Source organism: Paramisgurnus dabryanus, chromosome 10, assembly GCF_030506205.2.
Source record: "Paramisgurnus dabryanus chromosome 10, PD_genome_1.1, whole genome shotgun sequence".
In the NCBI taxonomy this organism is placed as follows: domain Eukaryota; kingdom Metazoa; phylum Chordata; class Actinopteri; order Cypriniformes; family Cobitidae; genus Paramisgurnus; species Paramisgurnus dabryanus.
Window position 1 is genome coordinate 6550951 of NC_133346.1, and position 18559 is coordinate 6569509.

The 18559-nt window shown below is 35.6% G+C and overlaps 1 protein-coding gene across 2 annotated transcripts; it reads left to right on the forward strand.

The window, feature by feature from the left end:
• The first annotated feature begins 371 nt into the window (after window positions 1-371).
• On the forward strand, window positions 372-13808 carry igsf5a (immunoglobulin superfamily, member 5a). 2 transcript variants are annotated; one of them, XM_065261060.2, is made up of 10 exons: window positions 372-720; window positions 1120-1192; window positions 4056-4364; window positions 7646-7930; window positions 9536-9580; window positions 10166-10288; window positions 11456-11483; window positions 11595-11683; window positions 12090-12142; window positions 12223-13808. In XM_065261060.2, exons 2-10 carry the CDS (start codon window positions 1150-1152, stop codon window positions 12283-12285), a joined length of 1038 nt encoding a protein of 345 aa, XP_065117132.1. In that variant the 5' UTR covers window positions 372-720; window positions 1120-1149; the 3' UTR covers window positions 12286-13808. The 2 variants fall into 2 exon arrangements, with proteins under 2 accessions (XP_065117132.1, XP_065117135.1); XM_065261063.2 differs by lacking the exon at window positions 9536-9580 and having other exon boundaries at window positions 384-720.
• Window positions 13809-18559: the final 4751 nt, after the last annotated feature.

The window sequence follows — 18559 nt, forward strand, 5'->3', positions numbered from 1 at the left end:
ATTTATTTTACAGTTAAATATTTGGTTTGTATTAATTGAGTTATTTTAAAAATATACCATTTTGTTTATCTCTTGTAAAAGCAAAAGTGTGATTGCATGTTATGTATGTGTTTCGAGTATGACATCATTATATCTTGTTTGCATATGTCTTTCTCTGCGGGCTGTGTCCTCCCTGAACTATGTAATGCAGCTGATACAAGAAACACAAAATGATCCCTCATCTAAATAAACACAATCATACAAGATTTTCTGGTTCTCAGACAGGCTTTACCTGCAGGTAAGCAAATATCACATGTAAAAGGTGCACATACAGCGCTAATAATTTGAAAAACATATATCTGAGAAGCATCAGGAGTACGGGCTGTTTTTCATACCAACATACGGTGCGTCACTGAAACTAGGTGTGTCTGGTGGATGTAGATCAACTACATTCAAACATATCCTGGCATGAAACTCAACAGGATCTCAAGTAAATTGTTTTGAATAGGCAAGCCACCCTGTTTAACGTGTGATTTCAACTTGTCTCGAGATCTGGAGCAGTGATATCAAAAGCAGACAGGCTGAATGAGTTTCGAATGCGGGTAGCGGCGACTCAGCTTGTTTAATCTGATAAGATGAACGGCCGCCAATTGGACTTTGGCCATTTTGTAGATCGACAGGCGATCTGACGAAGAAAGCGTTTCCTTATGTGTCCATATTAAATCCTGGACTGCTTTTAAGGTATGTTTTTATTATCCTAAAATAATAAATCATTTCACAACAATTGTTGTAATCAAATATGTAGACGGTGTCCTGAACAAACATTGTAGTACAATTATAGCCGCATTATATCAAACATTAGTACAAATTGTACTCATGTTCAATATCATAAAGGTTTAATTATTTATGTTAAAGCAGAAAGATTTAATAAAACTGAATATAAAAGATAATTAATCTACTAATTTAAATGTAAATATATTTTACATAACCTTACTTTAAAAATATCTTTATAATCATGTAACAACGAACATCGTTGTCAGGACACACCTAACAAAAACATTGCATTCATTCCTGAGATGTGAGAACAATAAGATCAACACCATTTATTCATTGTGATTCATGCTTTGCTTTTACTTCAAGGTTTTGAGTACTGGGATTAACCGTGGAAACATGGATGTTTTTATACTAAGTCTATTTCTACTAACCATCAGAGGTGAGTTGTCACATGAACTTCTTTATTGTGAAGATCATGCAACGTTCACAGATTTATGAAATTGCTTTATTTAAAAATGCTTTATAGACCTGATAAAGTCATGGGTATGCACGGTTGAGGTGGAGAATGTTGTAAATGAAATCGACAGCATGTAAAATAATTTTTCATTAAAATTCCCAATTTAAGTGACATACAAGTCATGGAAATTTGTTGTCAAAAAATTGCACTGAAAGATTGAACGTTTCTTCCCACAAATGACTATCGGTTGTGACTATGGACCACAAAACCAGTCAGAAATAAAGAGACAAAAACTTACAAAAGTTGTCACTGAGGTGGTACCTTTTCCAAATGGTGCATGTTTATTTAGTACATAAGAGGTACATACTGGTACCTCAAAGGTACATATCTGTACCAAAATGGTACATATAAGGACCTTTTGAAAAAAAGGTACTGTCCCAGTGACAAATTTTGTAATCTTTTCTTCTGAGAGTGTAAGGGTAAATTTTTTAAAATTGAGATTTATACATCATCTGAAAGTTGAATAAATAAGCTTTCTACTTATGTATGTATGTTTGTTAGGATAGGACAATATTTGGCAGAGATACTCTATTTGGAAATCTGGAATCTGAGGGTGCACATTTTTTTTAAACTCATTCCCCGCCAGGCCTTTTGTTGAAAAGTTGCCCGCCAGCATTTTTTGTGATGTTGACAAAAGTTTTACATAATGCCTTCCAGGAAAATATTCTTCTAAAAATATATAAACAAACAAATATATCAAATGAAAGAACAGACCCTCGGCTTTCAAACAAACAATAAACAAACAAAACGGGAAAAACTTTTCATCCTATCTATATTTTTACTCTTCTTATAAACTATTTAATATGGGTATTTTTCTTCAAAAATATTCTTTTTAAAGGAATATTCCATTTTCTTAAAAGAAAAATCCAGATAATTTACTCACCACCATGTCATCCAAAACATTGATGTCTTTCTTTGTTCAGTCGAGAAGAAATTATGTTTTTTTGAGGAAAACATTGCAGGATTTTTCTCATTTTAATGGACTTTAATAGAGCCCAACATTTAATACTTAACAGTTTTTTTCAACTGAGTTTCAAAGGACTCTAAATGATCCCAAACGAGGCATAAAGGTATAATCTAGCAAAACGATTGTCATTTTTGACAATAAAAACAACAAATACACACTTTTAAAGCACAACTTCTCGTTTAAATCCGGTCGTGAAGCGCAAACGTGACCCCACGCAATACGTCATGACGTCAAGAGGTCACAGAGGACGAACGCGAAACTCCGCACCAGTGTTTACAAGTGTTGAGAAAGAGGACCGTTTCTACGTTGTTGTATGTCAACTGATACTAATTAATGTCTTTGTGTCAGTTTATTGTTTACAATGGTCCGCAAATGTGCGTTTTATATATGTAACACGTGACCTTCCTATGTCACTACGCATTTACGTTAGGTCGCGCTGGATCGGATTTAGACGAGAAGTTGTGCTTTAAAAGTGTATATTTGTTATTTTTATTGTCAAAAATGACAATCTTTTTGCTAGATAAGATCCTTATGCCTCATTTGGGATCGTTTATAGTGTTAAGTTAAGTATTAAATGTTGGGCTCTATTAAAGTCTATTAAAATGAGAAAAATCCTGGAATGTTTTCCTCAAAAAACATAATTTCTTCTCGACTGAACAAAGAAAGACATCAACATTTTGGATGACATGGTGGTGAGTAAATTATCTGGATTTTTCTTTTAAGAAAATGGAATATTCCTTTAAGCAAAAAGCTGAAATAATAGATTTTTTGTGAAGGAATTTTGTTAGAGATCAGATTCAGATTACCAAAACATACACAGAGTTTAAAATTAGTAAATCATTTTTTGCTTCAGGATTTTTATAAATTGGGTAAGTGCGCCATCTAGTGTATAACATAGGATAAAATGCAAATGTTTTCTCTTAATTGACGAGATAACTCGTCAATGGAGAGGAAATAGTTAAAGTTGTCCAAATGAAGTCCTTAGCAACAGATATTACTAATGATAAATATTTTTTTGATAATATTTACAGTAGGAAATTTACAAAATATCTTCAGGGAACACAATTTTTACTTAGGGTTGCCAGGTTTTCACAGCGAAACCCGCCTAATTGCTCCTCAAAACTGCCCAATCACATTTTAAGGGGAGTCCTCCAGTAACAACTGGGTTACTGGATGTAAAAATTGTGTTTTGGTTCCTCTGCTAAAATTCGCATTTCCGTGGCTAAATATCACATTATTGGACATGAAAAACAGACCGCGTAGTTGGCAAAGATTTTTTCCATATATCCTAATGATTTTTTGCATTAAGAAACAATAATCTTGACACATACATATGTATTGTTGGCTATTGAAATATACCCATGCGACTTAATATTGTTTTGTTTTGGTCAAGGCACACAATTTATTTTAAAAATAATTCAAAAGCTGACTTTACGACCTTATTGCAAACTGCAAAATCATTAATTTGTTCTTTTTCTTTAGCTATTATTATTCAGGAAGTTAACATAATTCAAAATACACTTACGGTCCTGAACCTGCTGAGCTAAATGGAAACATTTAAGCAGTGTTTTGAATGATGTACTCTAAAAAATGCTGTGTTGTTTCAAACCATGCCTGGGTAAAATATGGACAAACCCAACCAATGGTTTAAACAAAACTAGTAAATGTCAGCATTTGACCCAACCATTGGTTGAAACAAATCAGTATAGGTTAATTTTTCATAAAAAACAGCACCTTTGTGAGAGTGTATGATCTTTGCAACACCAACTTTTTGTGTTTTTGTATCATCTGTTATATTCTGCCATCTTTGCACTGCAGGGGTGTCTGCTCAGACGGTAATAGAACCACAAAACACGGTTGTTCTCAAAGGATCACAGGCCAGATTCAACTGCAGCATAAACCAAGCTCAGACCGGCATGATTTGGTTACTCAACGGACGCTTGGTTGTCACTATACAGCAAACAGAGGTGAAGATCAGCAATTCACGCTTTGCTGTTACAAACCTCACTTCACCTGGAAGTTACAAGTGGGAGTTTATCATTAACAATGTTGTGAGAGGAGACACCGGTCAAGTTACCTGTCAGATTCTGGATGAGGTGGCTCAGATCTCTACTCTGTCTGTACAAGGTGAGGTTTGACATTTTGTAATGATGTAGTGCAACACCTGCCAATAAAGACAGAAGAACAGTGAACATGTGATGTTAAATGTTTACAGCATACAGTTGAAATGTGTTTACTAGAACAGATTGGTTACTAAGTGCTTGAAGTGCAATGGTATGCTTTAGTATGCTCTAGTTCAGGGGTCTTCAACTACTTTTCTTCGGGAGCCAGATTTAAAAATTGTAAATATGATGCGGGCCAAACTTTTACCCCTATTTTTACTTTTGATATATTTTTTACTTTTACCATATATGTGTGTGTGTGTTGTTGTCGTTTTTGTTACTTTTGTTGTAGTATATTTGAAAAAAAAACATATTAAAAACATGCATTTTCAAAAAAATTGAAATTTAAAAGCCTTTTAATTACCGAAAACTCATATTTTGTTTATTAATATTTAAAAACAATTGCAGTTTAACATGTAAGAGCCAAATGTTAATAGTAAAAGTGTAAAAGATCAACACTCCTAGACATATTTTGTTTATAACCAGTGTTGGGTAAGTTACTTAAAAAAAGTAATCCACTACAAATTACTAATTACTACTTTAAAATTGTAATTTGATTACATAACTGATTACTACATGCAAAAAGTAATCTAATTACTAATTACTTTACTTTTAAGTTACATTGACAACATCAAATGTAAAAAAGCTACAAAGTGAAACTGTCAGAAACAAGGACGGATGAACCCAAACGCAGGCGATGACGGGGGTAAACAGAAAACACTTTATTATAACACAGACAAAACAAGAGCCCACGTGGGGGCAGAACAAACACGGAATACTGACAGATGACTTAAACTAGACTTGACTATGATTCTAACACTAGACAGAATCACACAGTAACAGTACAAAATGAACGAGCACAGGACTAAGAACACAATGGCATTAAATATGAAAAACTAAACAGGATAAGGAGAAAACAAGTGAGGGTAATGAACTAATGATTAAACTATTGACAGGGAGAAGAAGGGGCGGAGACATTCGCGGTCGCGTAGACAGAAACTGAGTTTTTTAACACGTCATCGCATTCGCGAGGGCTTTTTGGTCAAGTTAAAGAATGTTAATATTCATGTTAGTTCGTTAAATATAACAATCAAAAGTTGTTTTGGTAATTGTTTAAATAAACATATGATTAATCAATGCAAGTGCACGCATTGAGCTCATGATTAAATAACATAGTTAAATAATGTTAACAAAGAAAACCTTATTGTACATTAGTGATTTAAAAACACACCTGTACAATCGCTTCTGGCAGACCAGATGTCATCGCGCAAAGCCCACTTTTTTGGACATGTATTGTCTGTATTCCACTTGAATGATCAACCACCGCTCACACAGCATCCATTTGCTTGCGTCTCCGACGAGTGATTATGCACATGCTCGTTAACTGACGCTGCGTGCATGCTCGTTAACAGACATGGCTGAGCAACGGCAAAACGTCATTTTAAAATACATTTTAATTAATTTTTCAACACTTAATTTGTAACGCTAGTAACGTAATTTTGTTGTCATTGGTAACTGTAATCAAATTACATACATTTAAAATGTAAAGCGTTACGTTACTGCGTTATCAGGAAAAGTAATTAGAGTACAGTAATGCGTTACACAGTATACCCAACTCTGTTTATAACTGTTTAACATTGGATTTTTTCTCTATTTAAATTCCCACTAGACAAAAACTGTAAGAATGTTTAGAAAAGAGTCTAAAATGTGAGAAATAGTAATCCCCACTAATTAAAATATTTTATTTAGTTGTTCATTAAATGACTAAACACACTAAAGAAAAACAAAAATGATCAAGAATATGCAATTATTTTTGGATTTATTTGTACTATGCATCTTTTAGGTCTCAACAATATAATTTTAGTTTTTTTTTTAAAGTATAGTTCAGCATAAAATGAAAATTCTGTCATCATTTACTCATCCTCATGTTGTTCTAAACCTGTATGAATTTCTTTTTTCTGATGAACACAAAAGAAGATATTTTAAGAAATGATGGCACACAGCAGATAGTGAACATAGACTTCCATAGTAGGAATACAAAAATATGATGGAATTTAATGGGTACTTTCAACTGTGTGCTTAAATTTTCTTCATCATTCATCACAATAAAAAATATTTTTTCCTACTATGGAAGTCAATGGTCACTATCTGCTGTGTGTTCACCATCATTTCGCAAAATATCAAAGAATTTCTTATTCTGGATCCAATTTTTAGCGAAAAGGAAATTCTGACACAGCCTATATAGAAAGACAACAAATTGCACTAGCAACAGGCTACATGGACAGGCAATTGTGCACTGATTCGCACTGAGTATTTTGTTGTCAACTGTGTAATGATTGACTGAAAGAGCTCATATACTTGTGAGCAAGCTGTGTTGTTTGAAGGCAAGTTTTGCTTTTGTTGCATATTTTAAATGTTTTGCCGTGGTTAGAGTCTTTTGCAAACAAAATGTGTCATGCCATGAGTGCCACTGTTTAGGCCTGTGTGTTAACTGTTTTGAAAATGTGGAGTTTAAGTTGACGGCTGCGTCAAAGCAATCAAGAATCAAGCAATTTACGCAACACTGTAAAAAAAAATCAGTAGAAATTTGCAGCTGGGTTGCCGGTAACTTACCGTAGATTTAAATTTATGTTATTACTGGCAACATTTTGTTCAAAGTTAAATGAACATTAAACATTTACAAGTCTTTGTCTTTACAGAATAAAAATAGAAAAACAGCATCAAGCAAAACATTCTGGGAAACAAAATCTGAAGCAAAAAAGTTTGATGATGATTTCTGGTTCCCAGAATGCTTTGCATGAGGCTGTTATTGTATAGTTTTATTCTGTAAAGATAAAGACTTGTTAATATTTAAAATTTATTCAGCTTTGAACAAACTCTTGCCAGTAAATAACAAATTTAAATCTACAGTAATTTACCGGCAACTCATCTGCAATACCATTGTAATTTCTACAGATTTTTTTACAGTGTGCATAGTACAAAGTGCAGCAAATTCCAAAGCGAAACTACACGATGTTATCTCGCACACCTCTGGGACGCTGCTCTCACCTGTCTTGTCTCATGGGAAATTATACGATTGCTTCTCAAAGGGCAGTAAATCAATAATAATCTACTCCCTAATTAAAAAGGAATATGTTTCAAGACTAGCTAAACCATAATTAAAGCAACACACAAATCCATAGAGATTAAAGCAGAGGTGTTGCTCCAGAACTTGTTTGTATTGATAATTCTGCTCTTTTTATTCAGAACGTGGCAGTGTGGTGATTATAGATGGAAATCAGACAGCAACTGAAGGAGTTCAGAAAACGTTTCAGTGCCAAGCTGTGGGCTGGTATCCTGAACCCACGGTGTCCTGGTCTGTAAATGGCGTAGGGGTGAACACCTGTAACAACAACTCTGTAGCACAAGGCAATGTGTTTAATACCAACTGTACGCTGACGGTCACAGCTGCCAAAAGTTCTTCTGTACAGTGCCTGGCCAAAGTGCCTGCCATGAGTACACCAGACAGCAACACCGTGTTTCTCACTGTTGGTAAGGACGTTTCTTATTTTTGTGTGATTGATGATGAAATTGATCCATAATTTGTACCAGTGATTGCAAAAAGAGGACCCATGTATTCGCATCCTCAATACAATGTTAGAAAAAAATTGTCAAAATATGTACCCCACTTGGTTTGGACCCTCTAAAAGGGTCCTAATATGTAACATTAGAAGGGTTCCCACGGGTCCTTGAAATCCTTGAAGTTTGTGAATCTGGGGGAGATAATTCAAGGCCCTGGGAAGTTTTTGAAAATACATAAATAAATACAGGTCATTGAAAGTGCTTGAATCTATTTTATGCGAGAAGTTTTCCGGAAAAAAATCCATATTATTCCCTGTGTAGTGTAGGACAATATCATAAAGTGTCTAGCCTTTTAAGCACATGTGCTTAACTGTTTTAAATGGATTTGACACATGAAAACCTCTCGGGTTATGCATGTAACTCTTGTTTCCTGAGAAGGGAACGAGACGCTGCATCTCTCTTGCCATACTTTGGCAATATTTCAGATAGCGATATACTTCCTGGCTCCTGCGTCACCCTGTCTTTGTCGTTAAGCCTCACCATTGATTGAATTTGATATACACATTCAGACGCACTTACCCCTGGAGGCGTCACCAAAGTGTCACTGCAGTGACGCAGCGCGAGTTCCCTTGAATGGACCTTAAAAGTCCTTGAAAGGCCCTTAAATTTAAAGTTAACTAAGGTGTGGGAACCCTGCATTAGGTACAGATATGTATACATTTAGTACCATTATGTACCTTTGAGATACTAATTTGTATATATGAGGCACTAATAAAATCTCTTTGGTACCAATATGTGCCTCCGAGATACAAATATGCAATCTTGAGACGCAAAGATGAAAGGGTGACATCTGGGGTACATATTTTGAGCATTTTTTTGACAGTGTACACCAGCCCATAGAAAAGAAAAAAACAGAAGAGATCTTAATGTCTTAATTGAGGCTTTTACTTAATATCTGCTCCTAACGTTTCATTTAAGGGGACATTTCTCAAGACTTTTTTAAGATGTCAAATAAATCTTTGGTGTCTCCAGAGTACGCATGTGAAGTTTTAGCTCAAAATACCATATAGATAATTTATTATAGCATGTTAAAATTGCCACTTTGTAGGTTTGAACAAAAATGTGCCATTTTGGGTGTCCTTTTAAATGCAAATGAGCCGATCTTTGCACTAAATAGCAGTGTCATGGATAGTGCAGATTAAGGGGCGGTATTATCCCCTTCTGACATCACAAGGGAGCCAAATTTCAATGACCTATTTTTATACATGCTTAGTTACTGGGTTGATCTTTTTCACATTTTCTAGGTTTATAATTTTAGCACTTAAACATGGTAAAAGTTAGATTTTCATGATATGTCCTCTTTAACTCTTTCACCGCCATTGGCGAGATATCTCGTCAAATAAGAGAAAACGCTTCCCCGCCTTCTGCAACTTTTTAAACCCGGAAGTATTGCCCTATGGCAAGCGGCTGCATGTCTGTGTCTGTTTTAAAGATCGCTCTGAATGGGATCTCTATGAAAAGTCCACAAAAATGGAATTATCTCTGCTTTTTGCTCAAAATGTGGTGTTTTTGCAGAAACCTACCCATATTCAACAGCTGCTTACAAAAGAACCACTGAAGGTAGGATGAAACGTTTTGTTTTATTTGAAAGCAGAGGGTCTGTTCTTTCATTTGGTATATTGTATGTCTATATATTAAAAGGAGAACATTTTCTGGAAGGCATTAAACTTTGGTGAAAATCATGAAAAACGCTGGCGCTGGCTGACAACTTTTTTTAAAATGCTGGCAGTGAAAGAGTTAAGGGGTCCTCAGCCTAAAAGGTTAAAGACCTCTAATCTCAGGTGTGCTTTCCACATACATTTCTATAGTTCTGTACTGTATGTCACCAATTGTTTCTGTTCAATGTCTCCAAAAGAATTTTAGGAAAAACAAAATTTCTAATAAATAAAGTATAATTGACAATTTACGTACCCAAAGATGGAGCAAGCCTTTATTTTAACAATTTTTTTTCTTTAAAATACTTAATTATTCACAATAATACCACCAGCATATATTAGAAAAGTATATGGTTTGTTTTATATGTGAACTTTAAAGCCATGATCCAAAGCAGTTGCCTCCATCAGCTGCTAGGGGGCACTACAAGCATCACATCTTTATTAATAAAGCACAAGATAACTCTGCTCACCTTTTCTTTCTCTTTTACAGTACCTAAGGCCAGCACCAGAGATCAGACCATTCTTATCGCAGTTACTGTGGCTTTCAGTGCAGCAGCGCTCTTATTTCTTCTCATCGTATTAATCATCATCTGCTGTAGGAGGAAGAGAGAAAGTGAGTATTTTGTGATGTGCACCTGTGAGACATACAAACCACCCAAAATACGCAGAGATATTGGAGAATGAATTCGCCTACACTCTTATAAATAAAGGTGCTTAAAAGGTTCAATTTTTGGCTCCTCAAAGAACCATTCAGTCAAAGGTTCTTGGAAGAGCCATTTAATTATAATCTAAAGAATTTTTATTAACTGCAAAGAAACTTTTATAAAACAGAAAATTCTTTAAGGAACCATTCAGCAAAAAATGGTTCTTCAAAGGAATGGTCGAGCACCTTTATTTTTAAGAGTGTACTCTCTGTATATAGCATTGAAGATAAGGATTAGTTTATAAATCATAATACTTTATATAGAGTCCCCAGATGTGCATCTAATAGTTTTCAATAGACACCTCTTCGGATGGTTTTTTTAGCCTAATACAGATCAGGAAGAAATTTGCAATGGAAGTTTTGGTGACTGACTTTGTGATGCAGACTTTTCTTTTACATAAAATCATAAAAACATTCTGGAAAAATATAACCTTTGATATTCTTTAACATTTACTAGGGCTGGGCAAATTTTTTTTTTCGATTAATCGTTTTTTTTACGTGGTCGATTAAAAATCGATTCTCAAAGGCCACAAATCGATTTTTTTATTAAATAACCTGATCCTGTTTGAATGCGACTGTTTTGACTTTTTTCAGCATACATTTTTCATCTCGCATCAAAATTGTATGCATTTGAAAATTAGAAATGGGTTCTGTTTTAATGTACCCAAGTGTACCTAAAATTAAAAAGTGTAATATACAGGTTGGTGGCTCTTAATTTCTTTTCATTAATTACCCACAAATTATGTTCACAGTTTTTTTTAAAATAAGGTATTTGTATTAAATCTATATTCATTTAGTTGAATCGAGTATAAAAATTGGTCCGAGAATCAGAATCGAACCGAGAATCGAGTCGATCCGATAGCTTATGAATCGAAATGGAATCGATCGACCCGGAACATCTGAATCGATACTAAGCCCTAACATTTACAGAGTAAGATGTCAGATTAAAATCAAACTTTGATGCTCCCAATCTCATCATTAGATTATGAGACCTTAGCCTAGATTTCCCAGACAGGGTCACATATACCATCATTTTCAAAGGTATATAACTTTTTGTTTTTCTTATTGTATTTACAGAATCAAGTTACGAAGAGGAAGTCAGAAGGTGAGACATACTGAAGGCCAATGATAATACATTTTTGGTTTTTAGAAACACTCTTCAATTTATGTAAAACCTTTTCATTAGCCTTGTTAACATGTTTGTGTTCCTTTTTAGGGCTCAATTGCAGGCACAGCACAGGTCACGTGCCAGAGGAGATGGGCATGGACATGACAACCGAGGTTATGCTAGAGATGGACATTACGGTAAGACAACATGAACAAACATGTGTGTTCTGTTCAATATTTACCCAGCAGGGTTAAAAACAACCCAGCATTTTTTAGAGCACACACACAAAATTTCACACTATAACTTTGAGAACGCATCAAGATACTCTTTTTTTTTAAATATGAGGATTCAGCACAAATTAGTTGTGCTACAAGAACTCCTCTGCTATAAACCATCACATTAAAAACAAATCAAAATGAAGAGCTCGGATACAAAACGCTAAACATCAAAAAATAGATAATGATATTAACCGAATGCGCTTCAAATCCTAATCCCGGCCTAAGGGCAAAAAAATGCTCATTTATAAGAAAAAATGCACTTAGTCAGATATGCACTTAGAGGGTTTTGCATTCTAGCTCTCTAAATCTTTACTTCCCTTTACAGGAGATAATTACAACGGTGGAGTCTGGCATACCAACCAGTCCAACAAACATCAGGTGATGTCTCAGGTCAAACTTTTTCACCCTATTACTAATCAACCAAGACTCCAGATCTGATGCGTCTGTTTATTTTTCAGAGGGCCTATCCGATGGATGACTACAACGGTCCCAGAAACCACCGACACCTGACCATGGTTTAGAGACTAAATCTGACTGCTGAACTTTTATTTCGGATTTCTCGGTCAGCACTGCAGGTGCTCTGGATAACATCACCTGTCTTGAACATAAACTAATAAATGAAGGTCTACATACAGAAGACCGAGAGCTCAGGGACTTTAAGCACTGAAGTATGATCATACACGATGATCTGTTTTACCTGCACAAGACATTTTATTGGAAGTGATGCATTGAGCTCCAAAATTTCGGAGGTCACAGAATTTTTTTGTATCATGTCGACCTACAGATTAATAGAAAGTTTTTTATGTTTAACAAACCTTTAAGTAAAGAAAAGTAATGACATAAAATGCATAATTTTTTTTAAAGATTTTTAGGTCACATATCAACATAGTTAATTTGTGAAATGTCAGATTTCTTTGCTTCCATTGAAGCACATACAAAAAGTCATTCTGGGATAACATGAATCATCAGGTTTTGCACAATAAGTCTGAAGCATATGCTGTCTTTTAAAAGAAAAGAAAAAGTATTAAGAAATATTTTTCTATTTTTTGTGTTAAGGGAACATGCAATATACAACAAATGATTTTTATAATGATACGGACCATTTTTAACTATGGGTTTATTGTATATTTTTATCATGAATGACATTATGAAGTTTTTTTCGTCTTTTGGTTTTCGCTGACACGTCAGATTAACATGGTCAGAATGATGGTTGTTAAGGGGTTTTCCCGGAGGTCATCCAGATCTCATTTAGTTAAACAAACCTCCTGGTGCCGGGTCTGCATTCTCATAACTATGCATGAGAGTGTGTTAATGTATTCCCATTCTGTTTTTATTGTACATCCCTCTATGGATATAATACATCAAATGCTTGTATTGCGACGGCAGGTTGTTTGGCTGTAACAAACTGTTTTTTTGCAGCATCAAAAAATCATCAGCGTATGGCATGAAACACCCCGTGAGAGTTTACGTCCTGTTTTTTATAGCCGCTTAAAATTAAATCACAGATTAATGTTGAGAAATGTTTGGAGAGGATCATTTTATGACATATCATGCTTCGTAGAGCATAATGTGTCGAAACAATAAATCGAATCCACTGATCTTTAATTCCCACTGGGTGACAACTGTTTAAATTCAGCAATGACATTATTTCTAAAGTGCTGAGGCTGCGTGTTGTTAATCCATAAATCGTTCACTTAATCAATAAGATTCAATTCACATTACACTTACAAATACGGTCTGCGCTCATCTGCACTTTCCCCACGTTTTAATAGCACTTAAATAAAAAAAGGCACATAGTTCAAAAGGTTTCCCCTAGACAATTCCATTTTGTAAAATTTAATTAATTTAAATGAACTTAAATGATGCTTGAATTAACCAATTATAAGACAAGTTGTTCTGTAAGCAGCGTTGGTTGTGTATGAAAGCTTATTATGGGCATTTTTCAAACTAAACTTTAATTAAGATGCAATTAATGTGAAATGGACTACATTTTAATGTGTGACCATAAATTCTAACGTATTCAGTAATAAATATATTTTTTGTACTTCTGGTGTAAATGGTTTATTTATTTCTTAGTTCATTATTTATTTTATATTCATTTGTGAATCTCTGCTATCAGAGAAGTACAACCTATGGAAGAAACATGGTACAAATAATAGAAAACAGATATTAATATGGTGTTAAAATATTTTTAAATAACCTCTGAGTTTTAAGATTTTATAGATATTATATAATGAAGATGGTACATACAAATAGATAGACAGAGATATACAGACAGACAGGCAGGCAGGCAGACATACAGACAGTTAAATAGACAGACAGATAGTTAGATAGATAAACAGACATACAAAAAGATATATGGGTAGACAGATAGAAATACAGACAGATAGACAGACAGACAGAAAGATAGATAGTTGGATAGATAGACAAACTGACAGACAGATATATGAGTAGACAGACAGATAGTTAGTTAAAAAGATAGACAGACAGATAAATATATGGGTAGACAGACAGACAGACAGATATTTGAGTAGACAGACAGACAGATAGTTAGATATACAGACTGACTGACTGACTGACTGACAGACAGACAGACATATGGGTAGACAGAGAGACAGACAGACAGACACACAGACAGATATATGGGTAGACAGGCAGACAGACAGTTAGATAGATAGATAGACAGGCAGACAGACAGATATTTAAGTAGATAGATAGACAGGCAGACAGCAATATGGGTAGACCGACATACAGGAAGACATACAGCCAGACAGATAGTTAGATAGACAAACAGACAGACAGACAGATGTATGGATAGACAGAAAGACAGATATATGAGTAGACAGACAGATAGTTAGATATACAGAGTAGACTGACTGACAAACAGATATACGAGTAGACAGACAGACACACATATGGTTAGACAGACAGACAGACAGACAGATATATGGGTAGACAGACAGACAGACAGTTAGATAGACAGGCAGACAGACAGACAGACAGATATATAAGTAGATAGACAGACAGACAAACAAACAAACAAACAAACAGACAGACAGTTACATAGATAGAAAGACAGACAAACAAACAGATATATGGGTAGACAGACATACAGGCAGACAGACAGACAGACAGACAGACAGACAGACAGATATATGGGTAGACAGACATACAGGCAGACAGACAGACAGACAGACAGACAGATTTATGGGTAGACAGACATACGGGCAGACAGACAGACAGACAGACAGACAGACAGACAGACAGATTGATAGACAGACAGACAGACAGACAGATATATGGGTAGACAGACATTAAGGCAGACAGACATTAAGGCAGACAGACAGACAGACAGACAGACAGACAGATATATAGATATACAGACAGACAGTTTGATAGATAGATATACATACATACATACATACATGGGTAGACAGACAGACAGATTCTTCTTTTTTAATTGTACATGTACACAAAAGGCACAACTATAAAGACAAGCTAAAATGTAAAGAGATCTACATGAGAGAAATAAACCTCCAGCTTTCTGAGATGTGAAGAATGAGTATGTTGCTATCAGAGACTGACATGGCTCTTTTAAAAAAAAACATCTCGCTTTAATGCACATCTCACATTCTCAACCAAGAGCTCTGGAGCCGGTGCGTGCGTATGTGTGTGTGTGAATATTAGTGCTCTTTTATCTTTTCCCTTAAAAAATAATGAATGCTCATAAATAAATAAATAAAGCCCAGTTAATGGCCAGCTGTACACTGGCATCTATTCCCTCGTGGCTTGTTATGAGCCGCAGACTCTTCCTCGTCCTCACGCATCATTCCACCCAGTTCTGTTCTGGCCGAGCAGCTGATATTCTCCCACTCATTATGGCCACACCAAAGACACTTCCGGTTATGTAACCAATGTTAAAAAACACACAAATATGGAACATTTCCCGTTTCGTTCTGGTATGAAACGAAATGTTATGGAGAACCGTTCCAAAAGGGTACTGCTATAGTACAGTAGTATCAGATTGAAAATTAATTTATTCAAAGTGCATTCAATCTATACGTGTCACTGGAATCGAACATCCCTTTGCATTGCTAACATAAGCCACAACATTGTAAGGAACTGTCCAAAACAAGAAGAAAAAGTGCCAGGATCTATGTGCGGATAATGAAGTGTTTAATAAAATCCAAAATTATCCATGACATGAAAACAGCGGCAAGGCGTGGAAACATGACAAGACACAACTCAGCACATTAAACGATCAAGACAACAAAGGCACCATGAGGGCTTTAAATACACAGACTAATCAAGCTAAACAAGAAACACCTGAAGATAATTAGGGCAGGGAAACGTTATGAACCAAGGTTCTTCAGATGTTAAAGGTTCTTAAAGGAACCATAATGCCCAAAATCCTTCTTTTATATGGCATTGCATAGCACCTTTATTTTCAGCAGTGTAGTTAACTAACTTTTATTTCATTCTAACTGTGGGTTCACACCAGACGCGAGTTTAACGATTTGCGCGATTATATTTTAATTTTATTTATTTTAATTTTATTTAGCCTTTATTTTACCAAGTGATGTCCCATTGAGATATTCTCTTTTACAAGGTCTTTTACATACAAATTCAATATAAAGACGCGATCAGATGCGTCCTTGCATAGGGAAATGCGAATGACGCGATATGGGGGGCGCGTTTGCCGCAAAAACACGTGCTATTCGCGAAAATATTCAACTCGAAAAAGCGAAAAATTAGCATGACATGCAGTTAAATCCCGCGAGTAATCTAGAGCGAGTAACGCAATGCCCTGCATTTGGTGTGTACGTAGCATTAGACATTCACACAACACAATTACTGTAGTGTAGCTTACGCTAAATTGTCTTTAATCTGGTTGTTAAGTCTGACGTCATAAGCCGCTTCTGGGTCCAACCGCTCATAGTTGTTACAGAAAAAATAATCACGGTTATAATACACTCGTATCATAACGAAAAACTACCAAAAACACCCGAACCTAATTTTGATCTACATAACAAAATCCGAGATGACCAGACATGGATTTATGGACGTGGATTTTTTATGAATTATTAATATATTGTTGTCTTTGTTTCTGGAAGCCTGACTGTGGGTTTACACCAGACGCGAGTTCAACGATTTGCGCGAGTAGATTACATATAAAGTTAATGCAAAGACGCAATTAGGCTCCTTGCGTGGGGCGATGCGAATGACGCGATATGGGCGTCGCATTTAGCGCGAAAACACGCGCTATTCGCCCTTAAACGAGTCTTCGCCCAAGTTGAAAATATTTAGCGAAAAATTTGCATGACACAAAGTTAAATCACGCGAGTAATCTAGAGCGAGTAACGCGATTGGTGTGTATGTAGCATGTGACTGGAGCAGTTTACACGTGAGTTTCTAAAATTTCTAAAATGTGTGCTATGAAAAAAATCGTTTAAATGTGGTGGCTTGGAACTGGAAATGGTATTCCTTACGTCATAACTTAACAAGCAGATAATATGAGCCTGGAGACTGCACACTGTGAGTTTATACAATTTTTGCTTAAATGTGTGATATAAATAAATAGTACTCATAATCGGCTGTTTAAATAATATCCTCTATTGAAATGAGTGGAGGTTTGGACCCAGAAACAGTATTCCTTACCTCATCACCTTACAACAGATAGGCTTTGCTCAGGATATCATCTCAATTGGTCTAAGAGCAGCCATTAGAGTAGATCGTAAGTTAAAAGTATTTCTTAAAAAAAGTGTTCAAAAGCCTTTCGCTTAAAGAACATGGACACGTGAAAGGTAGAGCTATGAAATATTCAACTCCTCATTTCCACTGTTAACACAGGCAGATAAGAAGCCCTTTGCAATGCTTGAACACTATTAACAATCTCAGAATGAGACACTTAATTCAGTTGGTTTCAATGGCTGTCCACTCCCGAAGCAAATGATGGTAGTGAGAAATCTAAAGGTCAGCCAGACTCCACAGTTTATTTGTCTACACAGTCCTGCGGGAGCTTTTCCTAAAGGCACTTCGGAGGTTAATGAACCACCATGATGTTTTGAAAGACCACACAGAAAGATGGTAACATCTAAAGCTTCAGCACACAGATGGTCTTGCCAGAAGAAATAGCATGACATTAGGTGACCATTTAAGAGGTAATGATGAGAAGAAGTATTATCACCTTTGCCAAATGCTTTTGACATTGTCTCTTGATTTTGAAGATGTTATCACTTCTTCATAAAAAACCTCTAGTGAGTAGCAAAGCTGTCATTATCCTCTCTCTCTCTCTCTCTCTCTCTCTCTGTCTATAAGCCACAAGAAATGGCTTCTGTTGTGCTACATGAGGCAAGCATTAAGACTCGTTGCTGAGCGTATTATTGAAAATGTTGTGCTATTTCTGTACTTCTCACTGAAAACGCTACGCTGATCAGCAGGACCTCGCAGAGGAATTCATTAGCCGAATGACGTCAATGACAGATTCTTCATTATGTGCCTTGAGATTCGATTCTAAGCTCAAAAATTGCTTTATGGGTTAAATTTTGACTCATCACGGTGGGATGCCATCATAATCACTAATGCTACTTAATGCTTCTCCAATTAATTTTGAAAATTCTCAAAGGCTCTAAAAAGCGGGCACTGAAATGATATTAAGTGCATTTAGATTTCGTTTCTAACCAATTTACTAATGAACCGATCAGGTAGATTTCAGCTGTAACATCAACGGCTTTGATGCAGTTAAGCGCTGATGCAGTATTGCACAGATCTCATTGATGTGTCTATGATTATGGT

What these genes read in the sequence shown, in the direction of transcription:
- igsf5a (XM_065261060.2), top strand. Translation starts at nt 1,150, where the DNA reads ATGGATGTTTTTATACTAAGTCTATTTCTACTAACCATCAGAG. An exon ending in CTGTAGGAGGAAGAGAGAAA is followed by an intron (nt 10,289 to 11,455) that starts GTGAGTATTTTG and finishes TTGTATTTACAG; the next exon opens with AATCAAGTTACGAAGAGGAA. An exon ending in TGCTAGAGATGGACATTACG is followed by an intron (nt 11,684 to 12,089) that starts GTAAGACAACAT and finishes TTCCCTTTACAG; the next exon opens with GAGATAATTACAACGGTGGA.